The sequence below is a fragment of the Leuresthes tenuis genome, unplaced genomic scaffold (assembly GCF_036924035.1).
Source record: "Leuresthes tenuis unplaced genomic scaffold, fLeuTen1.0.hap1 SCAF_8, whole genome shotgun sequence".
In the NCBI taxonomy this organism is placed as follows: Eukaryota; Metazoa; Chordata; class Actinopteri; order Atheriniformes; family Atherinopsidae; genus Leuresthes; species Leuresthes tenuis.
The window spans coordinates 19,365,457-19,380,732 of NW_027325362.1; the positions used below are offsets into that span (position 1 = coordinate 19,365,457).

A 15,276-nucleotide genomic window follows, 5' to 3' on the forward strand; every position below is an offset into this window, starting at 1 on the left:
GAACAAATAAATGGGTATTGCTTTATTGTATAGCCTGTATAGGATGACAGATGACTAAAACTATGAATCATCAGCTGCAGCATTTGATTTTTTTTTTTTTATAAAAATCTAGCCTGAAATGCTAGCGATTAAGCTCACTTCATCTCTTGTAGCTTTAAGCACAACCGGTTGCTTTGTTGGGTGTGTACCTTGCAACAGTAATGCTGTAGTACAACTGACAAAAATCAAAGGATGTGATACTCGGATCTCTCTTTAAAAATGTTTTAGAGAGGTGGCGTTTATTCAATCAATCTTTACTGATGTATAAGGAGTGAGGAGGAAAATGGTAGAAAACTCATGTCAGTGTTTAAAACAGCTCCACAAGTGCTGAAAATGACCATTAAACTAAATCAGTATTTATATTAAGTTTATCTCATCAAACTGCTGCAGTGCCACAAATAGAAGAGTTTTTTTTTCTTTACTGATGTGTTGGAGGAAATAAACATTTAGTTCAAATGTTGTTTTCAGTGAGTGCGAGTACGAGAAGAACGAGACACAAGAGCAAACGTGCTTTTTCAGTACATTTTACTTCTTTTTGTAACATGAATCCTCGGCCTTTTTCGAAGAGCCTTTTGGGATGCTTTGTCAGTGGAACCTGAGATCAAAAAAACTCCATTAAGGGAGTAGTTAAGCAGTATATTTTAGGTTTATGACGTGTAAGTTCCAATTCTCTAACCAAGAAAAGAAAAAAAAATACATAAACCATTTCTAGAATAACAAATATCCATCGACAGACATATGAACAATGTAAAGGTTTAGCCTTCATCTCTACACGGGAATGAGGTGCTGTGTGACAAAACAGAAAACCACTCCCTGCTGGAGAATGGAGATAACAGTTGGTGCCATTTTAGACCAACAGATGGGGTCTTAACACTCGTGGTGTGCTGGACGAGGTGAGGGGTGCACATGGGAAACCAAGACCGAAGAACACATTCTACCATAAGACTGAAAGTGAGAATATGCTTTATATGGTAATGTGCAACAGTGATAAAAGGCACAATAGCACAGTGTGTCATGCTTCGCTAGATTCCCTTAAATTAGCATTAGAGGTCAAGTGAGTTTGGTGATTTCAGTCTGTGCCTACTTGGTTTGATAAGGTCTTGTAGCTCAATGCTAAAATTAGACGACTCATTCAGTGCCAAGAGGGAAGAAGTGATGGCAAGGTGCCTGCATTGCTAAATGGGAATACTTAAGTGGCTAAAGTCAGAGATGAGTAACATTTTAAATCTCACATGACAGAATGGCATACACTGTGAGCTGCCTGTCGTCAACAATCTTTCCCCCTTTGTTCAGAGCGAAGTGTCAGGCTGAAACCACTTCTTTTGTTAAAAACTGTGATCCTGTGCTTAATTAGGCAAATATCTTCTTTTTTTTTCTTCCATAAATTAATTCAATAAATCCAACATATAGCAGGGAACCACATGCCACTGTTATGGGTAATAATTATCATATTAAGCTAATATTTATACATATGGCATCCTTTACTGGTTTTATCTATCTACAGTGAGCTCGTCTAATTGATATTCCTGCTGTGTGGAATCGTTTTTTAAGCGAGTTCCTAAAACTTGAAATCAAATGCAAGGAGGAAAAGATAAATCTTCCACATAACGTTTTTTGGCATTCTTCAGTCCGAACACAAACAAAAAGAGCTGTAAAATGACCATCTTACAGCACAGATATACTTCCTATAACATAAGAAAATAGTCTTGGAATTTTCATGATTTCCATCTTTGTTCTGACAAGTAAAAACCAAACAAAAGCTTTGCTGCTCTTACAGAGAACTCAGTGTGTAACAGAGGACATTTTTATACAATCTACAAACGAACAACAAAAAAAAAAAACAAAGAAGAAGAAATAAATGAAATCATCACTCAAGTCTACAGACAAGTCGGTTACTACAGAGATTCAAGGTGGCAGTGTAAACAAAAACTAGAGGTGTCAGTGTTGGAGAAAAAAATAACACAAGATCCAACTTTCCACAGCAGCAGTCTGGCCCTCTCAAAACCTTTAATGCTGTATGCATGTGATGGGAATCCAGGATCGGTGTTGCACGCCTTCATCTACTGAGCAGACCATGTTGAGCGCTTCAGAGCTGAAGTGACAGCTGCAGTTCAAATCCACACATTAACTGAGTAAATACTACCATGTCTAATTCAACTAGCAAAGATTCAAAAATAAGGAATAAAATACGAATAAAATATATTCAATAAACCAATCTTAGGATGAATACTTTGTTTTTTGTTTAATCGTGGGGAGTTAGTGAACTTTGTTGGGTGCAGCCCTTTATTAGCAACTACAACATATGCTGAGCACTGGTAGAAATTACCTATGACACTATTTTCAAAGTTTAAGCCATATGAAGCTTGAAGCAATCAAAAGTCTCATTCCGTTTTTAATCAGGCAACATCGGAATATCATCCGTTCTCCATAAATATCCGTAGCTTTATTTTCTTTACTTTTCAGAGGCAAATTACAAGAGAACAGATTAAAGCCAAATATAAAGCCTGTTTTTTTGCAGCTCACACCCTACGGTCCCTGCACAGAATCCAAATAAGATGCCCCCACCCAAGACTTATCCAAAGCCAAATCAAATGGACTTTTCCCCCCCATCTCCTCGAACCTTTTTCCTCCAACAAAACTGCACTTCAAGCTAAACGTTTCAATCAAAAACCTCTGTGAGACACTTCAAGTTGAGAGGAGGGTGAAGGAAGGCAGGGAAGAGCTGTGGGAAGGTCGTAGAAAGAATTGTATTGGCTTAAAGTGTCAAAGTCCTTCCTGCAAATAGTGGGCGTAACTGGGAGTTGGGGTGAGAGGGTATGGGGCGGTTTATGGCGATAAGATAGTAAGAGCAGGGTGGCGGCGTTGCAGTGGCCCCTGCAAAAGTTGACCTCAATGAACGATGAGCGCCCCAGCAGCGTAACTCACAGAGCTGTCCTGCCAGTTCCTGCACTGGCTTGACTGGGCGTAGTTCAGGAAAGAGAAGTTCATTTCTAAACCAGACTTCCTAAGCTCAGCCACAGCCTGCAAAACAATAACATCCAGTTAGCTGTTGATTAACAGAACTCAGCGCGCCAAAAGGATAAAACACACACTACTTTTTTTTTTTTTACTGTTACAGAAGAGTTATTTCTCGACAATTGCGGCAAATAAATAATGATATATATTTAATAAAAGACCAGATTATCACAAGCAATTTAGCTACTTCATAGCAGAGGAAAAAAATGCATTTGACAATTATCGTTTCATACTTTATTTAAAAAATAGTCCAACACACATTTGCCAGTGAAATACTTTCTGGTTGGTATCTTTTACCTCCGCACCAAAGATTCTACAGCATGAAGTCAACAAAGCAATCACACTCAACCCCACTGTAGGTTTGTAAGTCTTAAGCAATAAATCGGGCGACAGATGGTGCAATTTCCATTACCCTTATCGATTTGCGTCGAAGTTACGGTTGGAAAAAAACACTTTAAAATCCATCACTTTAAAATCCATCACTTTATCTCTTGTTGCTGTTGCTTGTGGCAGCTCGTATCAGCTTCCAGGGATCCACCGTAACGTCTCACCAGGTGAGATTTGTGTCGCTACCCCACCGAGGCTCGACAGACTGTTTTTCAATGTTCCCTCTTTTGCATAAAAATTCAAATGATGTCTAGACGTAGATTTGATGGTGCCCTGTGAACCTCATCAGCGCTGGCCATCGGACATGTTTGGTACTCGCCTCACATGTTTCTGTTTATGCATTTGGCAGATGGTTTTATTCAAAGCAACTTACAGGTAGGCAGGTAGGGTAAGAGGGTCTTGCCTAAGGACCCCTACTGGAGATGGTACCTTTCATGCAGGGGATTAGAACCCAGGTCTCCCACACGAAAGGTGGCAATCATACTACTGTGCAGATTCAACATTTTATTCTGACACTTTGGCACTGAAACATCCGCAGCAAAGCTTTGTAGAACCCGTAATAAATGTTAAACCTACCCATGTAATTACATCTTTACTGCTAACATCGTCTTCCCATTAATATCAGGTCATCTTTTCACCCCTAATGTCTTCACATAGTTAAATTTTGACGCATCAACAGAGGCCTCTCTTCTGTGGTACTTACATTTAGCAGCACTCCAATTGGGTGACGCCCACAGATGGTGTTGCGGTACTTCTTCAAGTAGTTGGTGAAAGACATAGGATCCAGCTGTTCTATAATGCCCATCCCCTGCACAAATAGAAAAGAAGCTGACCTCAAAGTAAAGACACTTTACTATGCACACATGTCCAAAGAGGACTGAATATTGTTATCAACAGGCACAGACTTTTTGCCCTTTTTGTGCTAGATTTTTCCCCGCAGACATTTAAAACAAAAGCATGTGAGACACAAATGACAGGTCACCTCCGTTAAGTGTCCCAGAAAGGAAAGACTGAAACTAAGCCTGCACCAGAGCAGAACCTGCCCTTATGTGACCAACACTGATGTAGCCGGGCTCTTTGGAGCTACAAAAACTTTCACTTTTTTCAATTTTGGACACGCTTTTCGATGTTATAACGTAACCACTGGGAGAAATTCATGCCTGTTATCCCATCATGTTTCACAATATAACTGTTCAGTTTGGACGTGAATCAAATTCACTCCAGAGCTCGTCTTTTCTCATGATCCAACAGCAGTAAATCCTGCATGCACTGTCCTCAAGAAAACAAACTGCCTCATCCCAATCTTTTGTGACTGTGGGAAAAAGGAGAAAATGAAGAAAAAAACACCTTCTTTGTCCTTCTGTATAAATCTGGCTGTCTGTTTCATGTGCTCTTCTTTACCAAAGCAGCAGTAATATGAACCAGATATAGTTAAAAAAAAAATAATACATTCTCAACACACTTTATTCACCTAAAGTTTTTGCATTTGAATCAGAAATCTTTCTGCAGTTACCATTTTATCAAGATGCTCAATAGACCTGTAGATCTCCCCTTGAGATTCATCATAGTATGTGTAACGAAACCGCTGACCTTCAACAGAGACACAGACAATTGCACACAGCTAAATTCAGTCAGATTAGATTTATAACATCTATATCGAATCATCATGAACTACAATTAAATTGCCAGAATAATCTCAAAGAATTCGAAAATGCTCTTTTTTTTTTTTTTTTTGCTGGAACCTACCCCAGTGGCAGAAGTCGGATGAAATGATGAAAAGGTTGGAAGGGTCTGCCAGATACTTGCTGAGCAGCTTCCCATATTCCTGTTCCTTTGACTCACTCAGTGCACCAACAAGCACAGGAACGATACTGAACTCATCCTTGTGGCTGCAAAATCAGATGAACAATTTCAGCTGAAATTTCACCCTCTATATTCAGCACTTATATGAGTAATCTTTATGGTCAGTCAGCACCACAGAGTTTCCTATTCATGCTAATGTGCACCGTTCAGCTCATGCAAAATCCCTGCTTCTCCCTCTTTTTTCTTTTTTAGAACCAGGAAAACGACTATGTCTCCAGCCAATGTAACAGCAGGCTTTATCAATTATGCATGTTACTTTCCATGCGTCCCTGCTTTAGTGCCATTCTTTTTAACAGTATGTAGGGGGTCTTGTCCCATCTTCGTCTCTTCCAGTAAGAGTTAAGAAAATGCTTCAGTCTGAGACATGGTTTCCCTCAGAGTGCATTGTGCCGAAGCTTTGATTTGATCAATGACATTACCTCTCCATGGCTTTAGCAGTGTAAGGCAAGTGCATTTCAATACTGTGCTCATCTTCATCTGTCTGTAGACTCATCCTCTCAAACAACCCAGTCTTCCAGAGGTCAGCATACACTGCAAAAGACAGGTTTCACCTTCATTTGTGCGTGTTATTAAAACCATGTCCACTGATTAAGTCATTTTTGGAGAATTCTGATGAGTGGCGAACAAAGGAGGGGGGGGGGGGGCACTGACAAAGTCCTAAGCCAAAGGGTAACAGGACGAGGAAGACAATGTGTCTGAGACTGTTTAGGTTAGGCTATAACAATCAAAAGAGTTGGTCAAACTAAGCTCTTCCTTTTTCAGTGCAATGATGCAGAATAATCAGGAAAGTGTACTGCATGTTGTTTTGTTGACAAATCTTACCAACCAAACTGTAGTTGCAATACTCCCCAAGTAATTATATCAATTGGTATTAGTTCACACAGAGATTAACACACAGAAAACCACAACATTAGGTGTGAAAACAGTGAATACCCTTCTGGTCGATTCTCAGGTCATAGAGGGGTGTTCTATAGATGTCTGCAGGTGACAGGGCACAGCGGGAGAGGGGCACATGGTGTGAAGGTCCCAGGATGAACACCCTACGACTGAAGGGCAACACGGCTTTATCTCACTCACACTGTTCACAATATGATATACCACCTGCACAATGTACTGCTTTCTACACTAGCATATGTTCATTCTGTGGGAGGAAGGGGACTCACATAAGAGACAGTCTTCTCGAATATTTTTCTTAAATGAGAAATGGAGCAGAGGGCTAAACAACTTACGTGATAGAGGGATCAACCTGCTTGTAGGCATGCGCAGCACAAGCACCACAGTAGGTATACCCAGCGTGGCTGCAAGCAAAAACATGTCAGTATAGAATGAGAGGATGAGAGGGATGCCTCTCTTCTGTTTGTCAATGTGTTCTTACGGCGCTATGATAGCTCGCGCAGGTCTGATTGTGGACTGTGCTTGAGACAGCCAGCCCTCGAGTTGTGCATTCAGCTGGGATCCTGCATACAAAAAAATCCAATAATTCTGTTTAATGAAAAAAAAAAACTGAATTTCAATTACTAGCATTGGAATAAAAAAAAAGATCAGCTAACCAAAAAATGACATTACTGTGACTGACTACACTGGAAAGATTATTGATGTTGGTGTCCAGAAGTGCTAACGTCGGTATTATTGGTCAGTTTAGGTTAGCTCGGCCTACATATGCAGGCAAGATTTGCAAGCAAAATATATTTATATAAGAAAAGTTAAAAGAAAACTAAGCAGTTAGGCAAGCTGAGAAAAAGGAAATCTGTCTGACTTGGGGGGGGGGGGGGGGGGGGGGTTAAACATCATCGCGTATAGCTTGTGAAGTGGGGGAAGGGTTGCAACATGAAACTTCAGTTTTGTGCCCAGCCCTACCCAGTCCTTTGTCTAACGGCAGGGAGTATTTCTTTACATAACTTAAGAAAGTCAGGGTCAGAGACCACCGAGACAACAACAATAATAGCAGCCGAAGCGAAAATTGGTTTAAAATGTTTCGGGATTTGTCTCATACAGCGACTCAGTTAGCATGTAGGCCAGGAAGTTCTCTAAAATTAGCAAAGTTAGCTTTAATTGACTTGATAGCTTGCTAAAAAAAAACTGCCTAACAGCAGATGCCCGTTTGTTTTCTGACACTGTCAGATGATGAAGTGCTGACTTAAATTAAATCAATGCACCACATCGGAGGAGACAGTCAATATCAGTTAAATCTTAGCTATCCGACTTTTTTATTCATCTGGATTAGCATTACAAGCAAAACGTTGTTCATGAATGTCTGTTGTGTCGATCCATGAACAAACTAGTTATGATCCCTGAATACCTGTGATAATGCAAGCAATAAAAAAATAAAGGCAGCTAAAGCCACTAAGAGACAGTGCTATTAGAAGATCAACAACATCAGCTAGCATTCGATGTGCTAACGGGGACCGTGCTGTTTTGACAGTTACCCGAAGCGGAATACCAGCTCCCGGCGTGACTTGCTTCTCTGCACACCACTCGGTTCGACATCTTGCTTCCCAAGCCGCCTATCTTGGTTTACTTCACTCTTGTCAATCAGAAAAATAAAATGAAACAAAATTGAAAATCCGGCTTTAGCTGACAGACAGGAAACAACGCCTGCTAGCTGACTTGCTTGAAAAGACAAAGGGGCAGTTCGAGTGTAGTCAGCTGGGCTAGCTGGCTAACAGGCTCAGAGTACAGTCAGCTGCTCCCTGTGTTGTTACCGGTTAATTAAGTTGTCACTTTGTTCGACAGCCTTGCGGTATTATCTCTTAAATTTGGAAGGGCACGAATGACAAAACTGTAGTATTGTGCCAACGCTGAGCATCTAGTGCGCCGATATTATAACCTAGAGCTGTCACAGTCGGAATCTTGAGGATTACTGATCTGTCTGCCGAACCAGGTAAGGGGCGTTTCTGAAAGTGTTATCGAAGTGACGTCGAGCGTTTTGGTTGGATAGTCGATCTTTAACACTGTGTGGTTCGTGAAACTACGTCACTTGGGAGGAGGAGCGTTTATGAAAGCGATTGCTTGGTTATGGAATTGCATTGTCCGCCAGGTGAGCGGGTAGAATGCGGTAATGGAATAAAAGATGTGAAACCAAAGAAAACGAACCACCTCATCCTCCCAACAGTTATATATTCCAATACGGAATATGTACACATGAGATGCCATCAGTTGTTGTCCTCACTGGTCAAAGGATACACACATGACACTTGTACGCAGTTGTGTCTTTTATTGTGTTTATTACTTTATTTCCTACAACATTACACCATGTAAAAAAGACCTCTTGGAACAAGTACTTGAACAGAACACCAACATAGTTTTTAGTTTGTTTGTTTTTTCTGAGAGAATGTTATGTCCAGCCCTGAAACTGTCACAAAATTGCCATAACGTACTGTAAAGTGCACAATGCACATTTCATTGTGGTCTTCAGTGAAGGGCATGTCAGCCGCATCATATCTGGGAGGGAGACTGAACCCAAACATCAGCTGTGCTGTACAGTAGTACCTTAGGACCAAATGTTGTTGAATGTGTTTTTGAGCACACTTGGTTGTCTGTTCCATTTGTCTTTGTGCTGGTAATGCGATAAAGTGACAACCTGTCCAGAGCTTACTTTGCCTCTCCCACACTGGCAAGGAAAGGTTCCAGCAACCCTGAAAAGTATGAAGTGGCATGGAAAATTAACAACATTTGCTAAGGTGGTTGTTTTTGCTCTCAAATAGTCAGAACACACTGTGGTATTTCCCCTAGACTAAATCAATTATTCATCCGTTGCAGATACATTATCAGATTTTCTGCAACATTTATCATCTGCTGATGTCCTTTCAACCTGTCTTCAAAGACAGAAATCTGTGATTGTTAAACTCAGGCCAGCAGAAGTGTTTGTCAGTGTGGCCCAAGGCACTTGTCCATTATCATTTATAGCATGCAAATACCAAGAGTAACTGAACTGTACATTAACTGTTATATTATACTGGATTAAGTCTTATTTATTGTCATAATTTGTCAACCACTGAAGTTGCTAGTCAGATTTAAAAGCTGTGTAAACTGTGTAAAATGTAAATGAAGGCAGAATGAAGTTGTTTGTAAAATAACTGGGATGATGACAGCTAAACCTGAACATGCTTTCGGGTCGTACAGGAGACAGTTAAAATGCTGAGTGCTAAATGGAAGAGGGATAAGATAATACAATTAAATCAAATTAAATAAAGTAAATGAAAAATTATATTTATCCCAAAGGGAAATTGTTTTGCTGGTGTCATTTCTTTTCTCATGATTATAAGCTTTTATTATGTATTGTTACTGCTGCTGGCATGAAAAACCCGCTGTATTACTCTTTGTTACATCATAATTGAAGAAGTCTATCACTGATCACATTCTGTTGTTTTAACACAGTCTTATGGAAGGGGTGGTCAGTGTTGTTCTTTATGTTCTAAACATTAACTTGTGCAGCATACTTCTTTAGACAGTCAGGTCCACGGGGCTCCAGAGCGGACCCCAGCACAGAACCAGCTTTCTTTTTCAGCTTGTTCAGTTTCTTTGAGTCCCTGGCTCTAATGCTGCTTCCCCAACAGATGGCTGCAAAGCAGATGGCACTCTCTACCACAGACTTGTAAAAGATACACAACATCTTGGTGCAGACAACTTCCTCAAGAAGTACAGTCTGTTGTGTGCTTTCTTGAAGACAGCATTGGTGCTATATCTGTATTCCTCAGCCACCTCCACCTCTTCACCTTGAATGGAGACAGTGCTTGGCTTGCTCCTGGTTATCCTAAAATCACAGTCATTGTTTGTGTGTGTTCAAGATTTGGTGATTGTTTTCAATTCTGTGAGGTGAATATAATTAATCTGGTCTAAATAACAGATTTTTTGGGGGACAGGTGGAGTGGGGAGTAGTCACGAATATATGTTTTATAAAAGAAAAATTGAAAATATAAGGACCACCTACATTGTTCCTGAAGTAATACAGTTACTGTTGTTACTGGAGTAATACAGAAAGTGTTGGGTTGGAATCTTGACAGATTGGAAAGTCTGTCAAGATTTAAATGTTGAAGGCATCATAGGATCAAATGGAAATGGGGATTATTTTTGGAAAAAAAGTCGTTGTTACTGCCGCTTTCTAAAATAGCAAACTGGATAAGTTTTACGTGAAGAAAAAGAGGGACAATGGAGCAAGTATTCAGTTTTTTTTCCTTTTTCTTTTCGTATGTTTGTTTTTTTTTTCCCAGCCCAGCTGCTCTTGTGCTGTTCTTACACTCCGCTACGGTAGGTGGCGGTATAGTTCTCAGAGTTGATACCGCAGAAGAGAACAGGGCGGAGGCTTGTGTCAGACCTGCGTACACAGGGGGAAATAGAAGCTAGCGGTAGCTTGTTTTTAGCCTATAGTAATAGATCACAGTTAGAACAACACATATGGCTTCGAGGATGTTATAAAACACAGCGATATCAAGCACATTTAAATGTGTTTAAAAGCTATATGTCGCCGTGTTTTATTTATTAACGAGCTAACCGATTTAGAAGTGATACTGAGAAGGCGATAACCTGGGAGTAATGTCTGCCAAAATAAACGCAACCAAAAGCAAAGACAGCGGTGAACTTATTAAAAACCACCACAAGCAGGCGTTTGAGTATATATCGAAGGCATTAAGGATCGACGAAGATGACACAGGTTTGTTTATTGTGTGTATGACTCATTAAGTGGCGTGTGTGGCAGCTCGTGATAAACCCGATTTGTTTAAACAGGAGAAAAGGGGGAAGCTGCGCAGTGGTACAAGAGAGGAATTGCTGAGCTTGAGAGGGGCATTGCTGTAGAACTCACAGGACAAGGTATCCAAAGTTTAAGCATTCACATATACACGATTTCCAGTGTCGGCATGTTTTAGCTTTATGCTCCGTGTTTTTACAGCAGGAGATCAATATGATCGAGCGAAGAGACTCCAGGATAAAATGGTCACAAATCTGACCATGGCTAAAGACAGGCTTGCTCTGTTAGGTGGGTGACATACTGACAATCTTATATGCGAAAGTCTTTTCTGTGTTCACTGCTATTAACAAAGTTATGTTAACTTTGTCCTGTTCTTTCTCCACAGAGACCACGTTGGCATCCAAAAGGAGAAGCGATTCCCAGCCCACCTCAAATGTCCTTCCAAAGACTAAAACCCCCCCTGCAGTAGCAGGTGTGTCCCCTAAACCCAGGCCCTCCCATGCTGTGAGACCCCCACCAAGACTTGCTGAGCCAAAGGTGATTTTTGTTGTGTTGTCATTTTATGTCTGGTTGTATGCCACTGAGTGGCGCCTGATGCATAACTCAGCCTGAACGGGATTTCCATTCAGGTGACCCCCCGGGCTGGAAAACCTCACAATGGAAAATCTAGTGCTGTGAAACAGCCCGCAAAGAGGGACATGAAAAACTTCAAGAATGTGGACAGCAAACTGGCCACCTTGATTCTGAATGAAATTGTTGACAGGTATCTGAAGCAAAGTCACTGACATGCAAAAAAATTACAGAAAACACATCAAGTTCAAAGTGTCCTCCTCTCTTCACCACAGGGGGGCAGCTGTGTCCTTTGAGGACATTGCAGGTCAGGATCTGGCTAAACAAGCACTCCAAGAAATTGTTATCCTTCCGGCCTTAAGACCAGAGGTGATCAGTCGGAAACCTTTTGCCTCTGCTGAGTAAATCAATGCTTTTTAATTTTTTTTTCAATTGTAACTGTGACGCCATTTCACAATTTCCTTGTAGCTGTTTACTGGCCTGAGGGCGCCCGCACGTGGTTTGCTTTTATTTGGCCCTCCTGGGAATGGGAAAACCATGCTGGTGTGTTAAGTGTTCATCTCAACACAACAAATGTCCTTCAGATAAATACATCATTTGCATGTATGACTTATAATCTTGCCTTTATTGTCAACTGAAGCGCAGCGTCTTATTTCCTCACGGCAGGCCAAAGCAGTCGCTGCGGAATCTAACGCCACATTCTTCAACATTAGCGCTGCCAGTTTGACATCGAAATGGGTGAGAAACATCATTTTAATTTTTCTGCAGTCGGTCTCCACGTTGCACGATTCCTCTTTTCTCCTCTTAACCTTTTCCTTCATCGCCGTCACAGGTGGGAGAAGGCGAGAAGCTTGTGCGAGCACTGTTTGCAGTTGCCAGAGAGTTGCAGCCTTCTGTCATCTTTATCGGTACGTATTACCCTGCTCTACAGCCTAACTGTCAGAGCTTCAGCTCAGAAATAAACCTCCCTCTGTGTCTTCCGTTTGACACACAGACGAAGTGGACAGCTTGCTCTGTGAGAGGAGGGAGGGGGAACACGATGCCTCTCGTCGGTTAAAAACCGAGTTCCTCATTGAGTTTGATGGGGTAAGAACGATTCTCGGAGCGCTTCAGTAACCTAACGCATGTGTCATTTTCACATCAACGCTTCTGGGTTTCAGGTGAATTCCGGGGGGGATGACAGGGTGCTGGTGATGGGGGCCACTAACAGGCCTCAGGAGCTTGATGAAGCGGTTTTAAGGTACACGATGCAAGGCTGTACATAATTTTTTTGTTTTATGTTGTTATTTTCACATGATCACAGCTATTTGACTTGTTTATCTGACAGGCGCTTCGCAAAAAGGGTTTATGTGGCTTTGCCGGATGAGAAGGTAGCAATTTAGCAATGACTGTTTTTACATGCGAATGAAGTTTACTCTTAAGTCTTTCTCTTAAGTCTTACTCTTGCTGTCTAACTGCTGTTCCCTCAGTCAAGATTCATGCTGCTGAACAATCTTTTGGGAAAGCATGGAAATCCGTTGAGCACCAACGAGCTGTCCTATCTTGCAAAGTGAGTGTCACATTAACAACGCCAACAACAATGGGTTTCATTTAAGTGATTTATTTATTCATTTTTTGTCTTAATCCACAAATTTGTTACTTGACAGAGTGACTGAGGGGTATTCGGGAAGCGATCTGACATCTTTAGCCAAAGATGCTGCGCTTGGACCAATCAGAGGTATGATTCCTTTATCTTCTCGTCATTAGACATTTTTCTAGAGACTATTCATTTTCATGGGAAATTTGTCTTTTAACAGAGTTGGGAGCAGATCAAGTCCGAAATATGTCTGCTAATGAGGTGAGTCACTAACTCCAGCCCATGATTCAGAAGCATGTAGAATCCCCTTTAGCGCCCTCTGTTCTTTACATTGTGTTTGCTCACACTGTCTGAATGCTGCCCATCCTCGTAGCTCCTATGGAAGCAGTAAGGGCGCTTCCACACCACTTCTGCATTTTTCTTAGTTTTTGTTAAATATATAATAACACAGAGTAATATGTCATGTGTTTTTGTTTACCTGAGGTTCTATCCACACGATTTTAAGGTCTGATGAGGCCCGGATGATTGATATGGAAAAACTTAGAATTGAAAGGAAATGTACTTTTGTTTTAACATGATTGTCGCTGTGTTCGTGTTCACAGATGCGCAACATTAAGAAGAAAGACTTTGAGGATTCCCTGAAGCGCATTAAGCCTACTGTTAGTTTAACAACTCTTAACATGTATGCCAAGTGGAACAAAGATTTTGGGGATACAACAGCTTTATGAGCTTAATTTGGGGGGGGGGGGGGGGGGGGGGTTGAAAGAAAACCTCTTGTAGGTTGGTGAAGCTAATGTGAATATTTGGAAGCACTATGGGATGATATCCTGTTTTCTGGAAAAGCTTCGCAAATGCAGCTCTTACAAGCTTCCTTTATTACTAAATGCACTGTCTCGCTGTGTGATATTCAGACTTATTCTGAAGAATGTCTCACAAAATGACAAGTCTTACAAGTCCTCTTTTCTCAAGAGGGAAGCAAGTTTCTGTAAATTTTTACTAAACATTGTTCATCTAGATTATTGCATACGCCCCCTTAGTGATCTATACAGTATATTGACATTTTGATGGGATAAATCACCAAGTGCTCTTTGTACTCAGGCATACCTACAAGAGTGCTAAAAAGTGGGAGTTGCATTACCAAAAGTGTGTTTTGTTTTTTTCTTCTTTTTTTAATATTTAATTGTAGAGAACTTGCCATTTCCATTTGCATTATTTGTTTGTAGATACCGGTACTTTGATTTGCTAGGAGAAGACCTAATTTAAACATTTATAATATGTAGCTCAAAGTAATGCCTTTGAAAAAAAACTGTAATGGCTTCCCGTCTCCTCATCCATCAATAAATGCATTCATTAAAGTTTTCTCAGTGTTTCTCTTTACCCCCCTAAAGCAGACGCCACATTTTCTTCATCTTTGTCTGAGTCACAGTAACGAAAAAACACAAAGATCTAAAGAACAATAAAGTCGGATAAAGACGTATAGCTGAGAAACTCATTTTTACGACATGTATAAAGCATTGTTTTATTTAACATTATTTTTGGTTTTCAATTCAATTCAGTTAAATTTTATCTATATAGCGCCAGATTACAACAATTGTCATCTCAAGGCACTTAAGTAATATAGTCCAATTCAAGCCAATTGGAATTCAATTCATTGTAATCATAATCCAATTAATTCATATAGAGCCAATTCAAAAATTAATATCCTAGCTAAGGAAACCAACAGATTGCACCGAAACTTGTCTTCAGTCCAATCTCCCGTCCTGAGCGTGCCTGAGGCGACTGTGGAAAGGAACGACTCCCTTTTAACAGGAAGAAACCTCTGGCAGAACCAGACTCAGGAAGGGTGGCCATCCGCCTCGACCAGCTGGGGTTTGAGAAGACGGAAAAGAGGGGGGAAAAAACACCATAACGCCATTCAAAGGATATCTGTTGGAACAGGGAAACACAAGTTAATAACCACAATAATGTCACATGTACATAATATCATTTGAGAAATTAAACAGGGAAAAGAGAGCAAAGTGAGGAAAGGTGTGACAGATGAGGTCCCCCAGCAGTCTAAGCCTATAGCAGCTTAACTATGGGATGTTTCAGGATTACCTGAGCCATCCCTAACTATAAGCTTTATCAAAAAGGAAAGTTT

General features: G+C 40.7%; 2 protein-coding genes across 4 annotated transcripts; one reads left to right on the plus strand and one right to left on the minus strand.

The window, feature by feature from the left end:
• Positions 1-547: 547 nt before the first annotated feature.
• Positions 548-8,188, minus strand: memo1 (mediator of cell motility 1). Of its 2 annotated transcripts, none has more exons than XM_072391264.1 (9): positions 7,731-8,188; positions 6,680-6,761; positions 6,534-6,602; positions 6,238-6,350; positions 5,724-5,835; positions 5,188-5,330; positions 4,955-5,031; positions 4,145-4,249; positions 548-2,143 (listed from the first exon to the last, which is right to left on the minus strand). In XM_072391264.1, exons 1-9 carry the CDS (start codon positions 7,789-7,791, stop codon positions 2,126-2,128), a joined length of 780 nt encoding a protein of 259 aa, XP_072247365.1. In that variant the 5' UTR covers positions 7,792-8,188; the 3' UTR covers positions 548-2,125. The 2 variants fall into 2 exon arrangements, with proteins under 2 accessions (XP_072247365.1, XP_072247364.1); XM_072391263.1 differs by having other exon boundaries at positions 548-3,060.
• Positions 8,189-10,609: 2,421 nt separating this feature from the next.
• On the plus strand, positions 10,610-14,491 carry spast (spastin). Of its 2 annotated transcripts, none has more exons than XM_072391265.1 (16): positions 10,610-10,954; positions 11,029-11,112; positions 11,192-11,278; positions 11,376-11,527; positions 11,620-11,753; positions 11,836-11,929; positions 12,029-12,103; positions 12,227-12,298; positions 12,393-12,468; positions 12,555-12,646; positions 12,721-12,800; positions 12,888-12,930; positions 13,030-13,109; positions 13,207-13,277; positions 13,357-13,397; positions 13,739-14,491. In XM_072391265.1, exons 1-16 carry the CDS (start codon positions 10,837-10,839, stop codon positions 13,862-13,864), a joined length of 1,425 nt encoding a protein of 474 aa, XP_072247366.1. In that variant the 5' UTR covers positions 10,610-10,836; the 3' UTR covers positions 13,865-14,491. The 2 variants fall into 2 exon arrangements, with proteins under 2 accessions (XP_072247366.1, XP_072247367.1); XM_072391266.1 differs by having other exon boundaries at positions 11,195-11,278.
• The last annotated feature ends 785 nt before the right edge of the window (positions 14,492-15,276 follow it).

Bases quoted from the DNA above. Each gene is read 5' to 3' on its own strand.
- memo1 (XM_072391263.1), bottom strand. From the start codon at position 7,791: ATGTCGAACCGAGTGGTGTGCAGAGAAGCAAGTCACGCCGGGAGCTGG. The intron at 6,762-7,730 runs GTAACTGTCAAA...TTTTGTATGCAG, and splicing joins GAGCTGGTATTCCGCTTCGG to GATCCCAGCTGAATGCACAA. The intron at 6,351-6,533 runs GTAAGTTGTTTA...GTTGCCCTTCAG, and splicing joins CAGGTTGATCCCTCTATCAC to TCGTAGGGTGTTCATCCTGG.
- spast (XM_072391265.1), top strand. From the start codon at position 10,837: ATGTCTGCCAAAATAAACGCAACCAAAAGCAAAGACAGCGGTGAACTT. The intron at 11,113-11,191 runs GTATCCAAAGTT...GTGTTTTTACAG, and splicing joins TGTAGAACTCACAGGACAAG to CAGGAGATCAATATGATCGA. The intron at 11,528-11,619 runs GTGATTTTTGTT...ATTTCCATTCAG, and splicing joins CAAGACTTGCTGAGCCAAAG to GTGACCCCCCGGGCTGGAAA.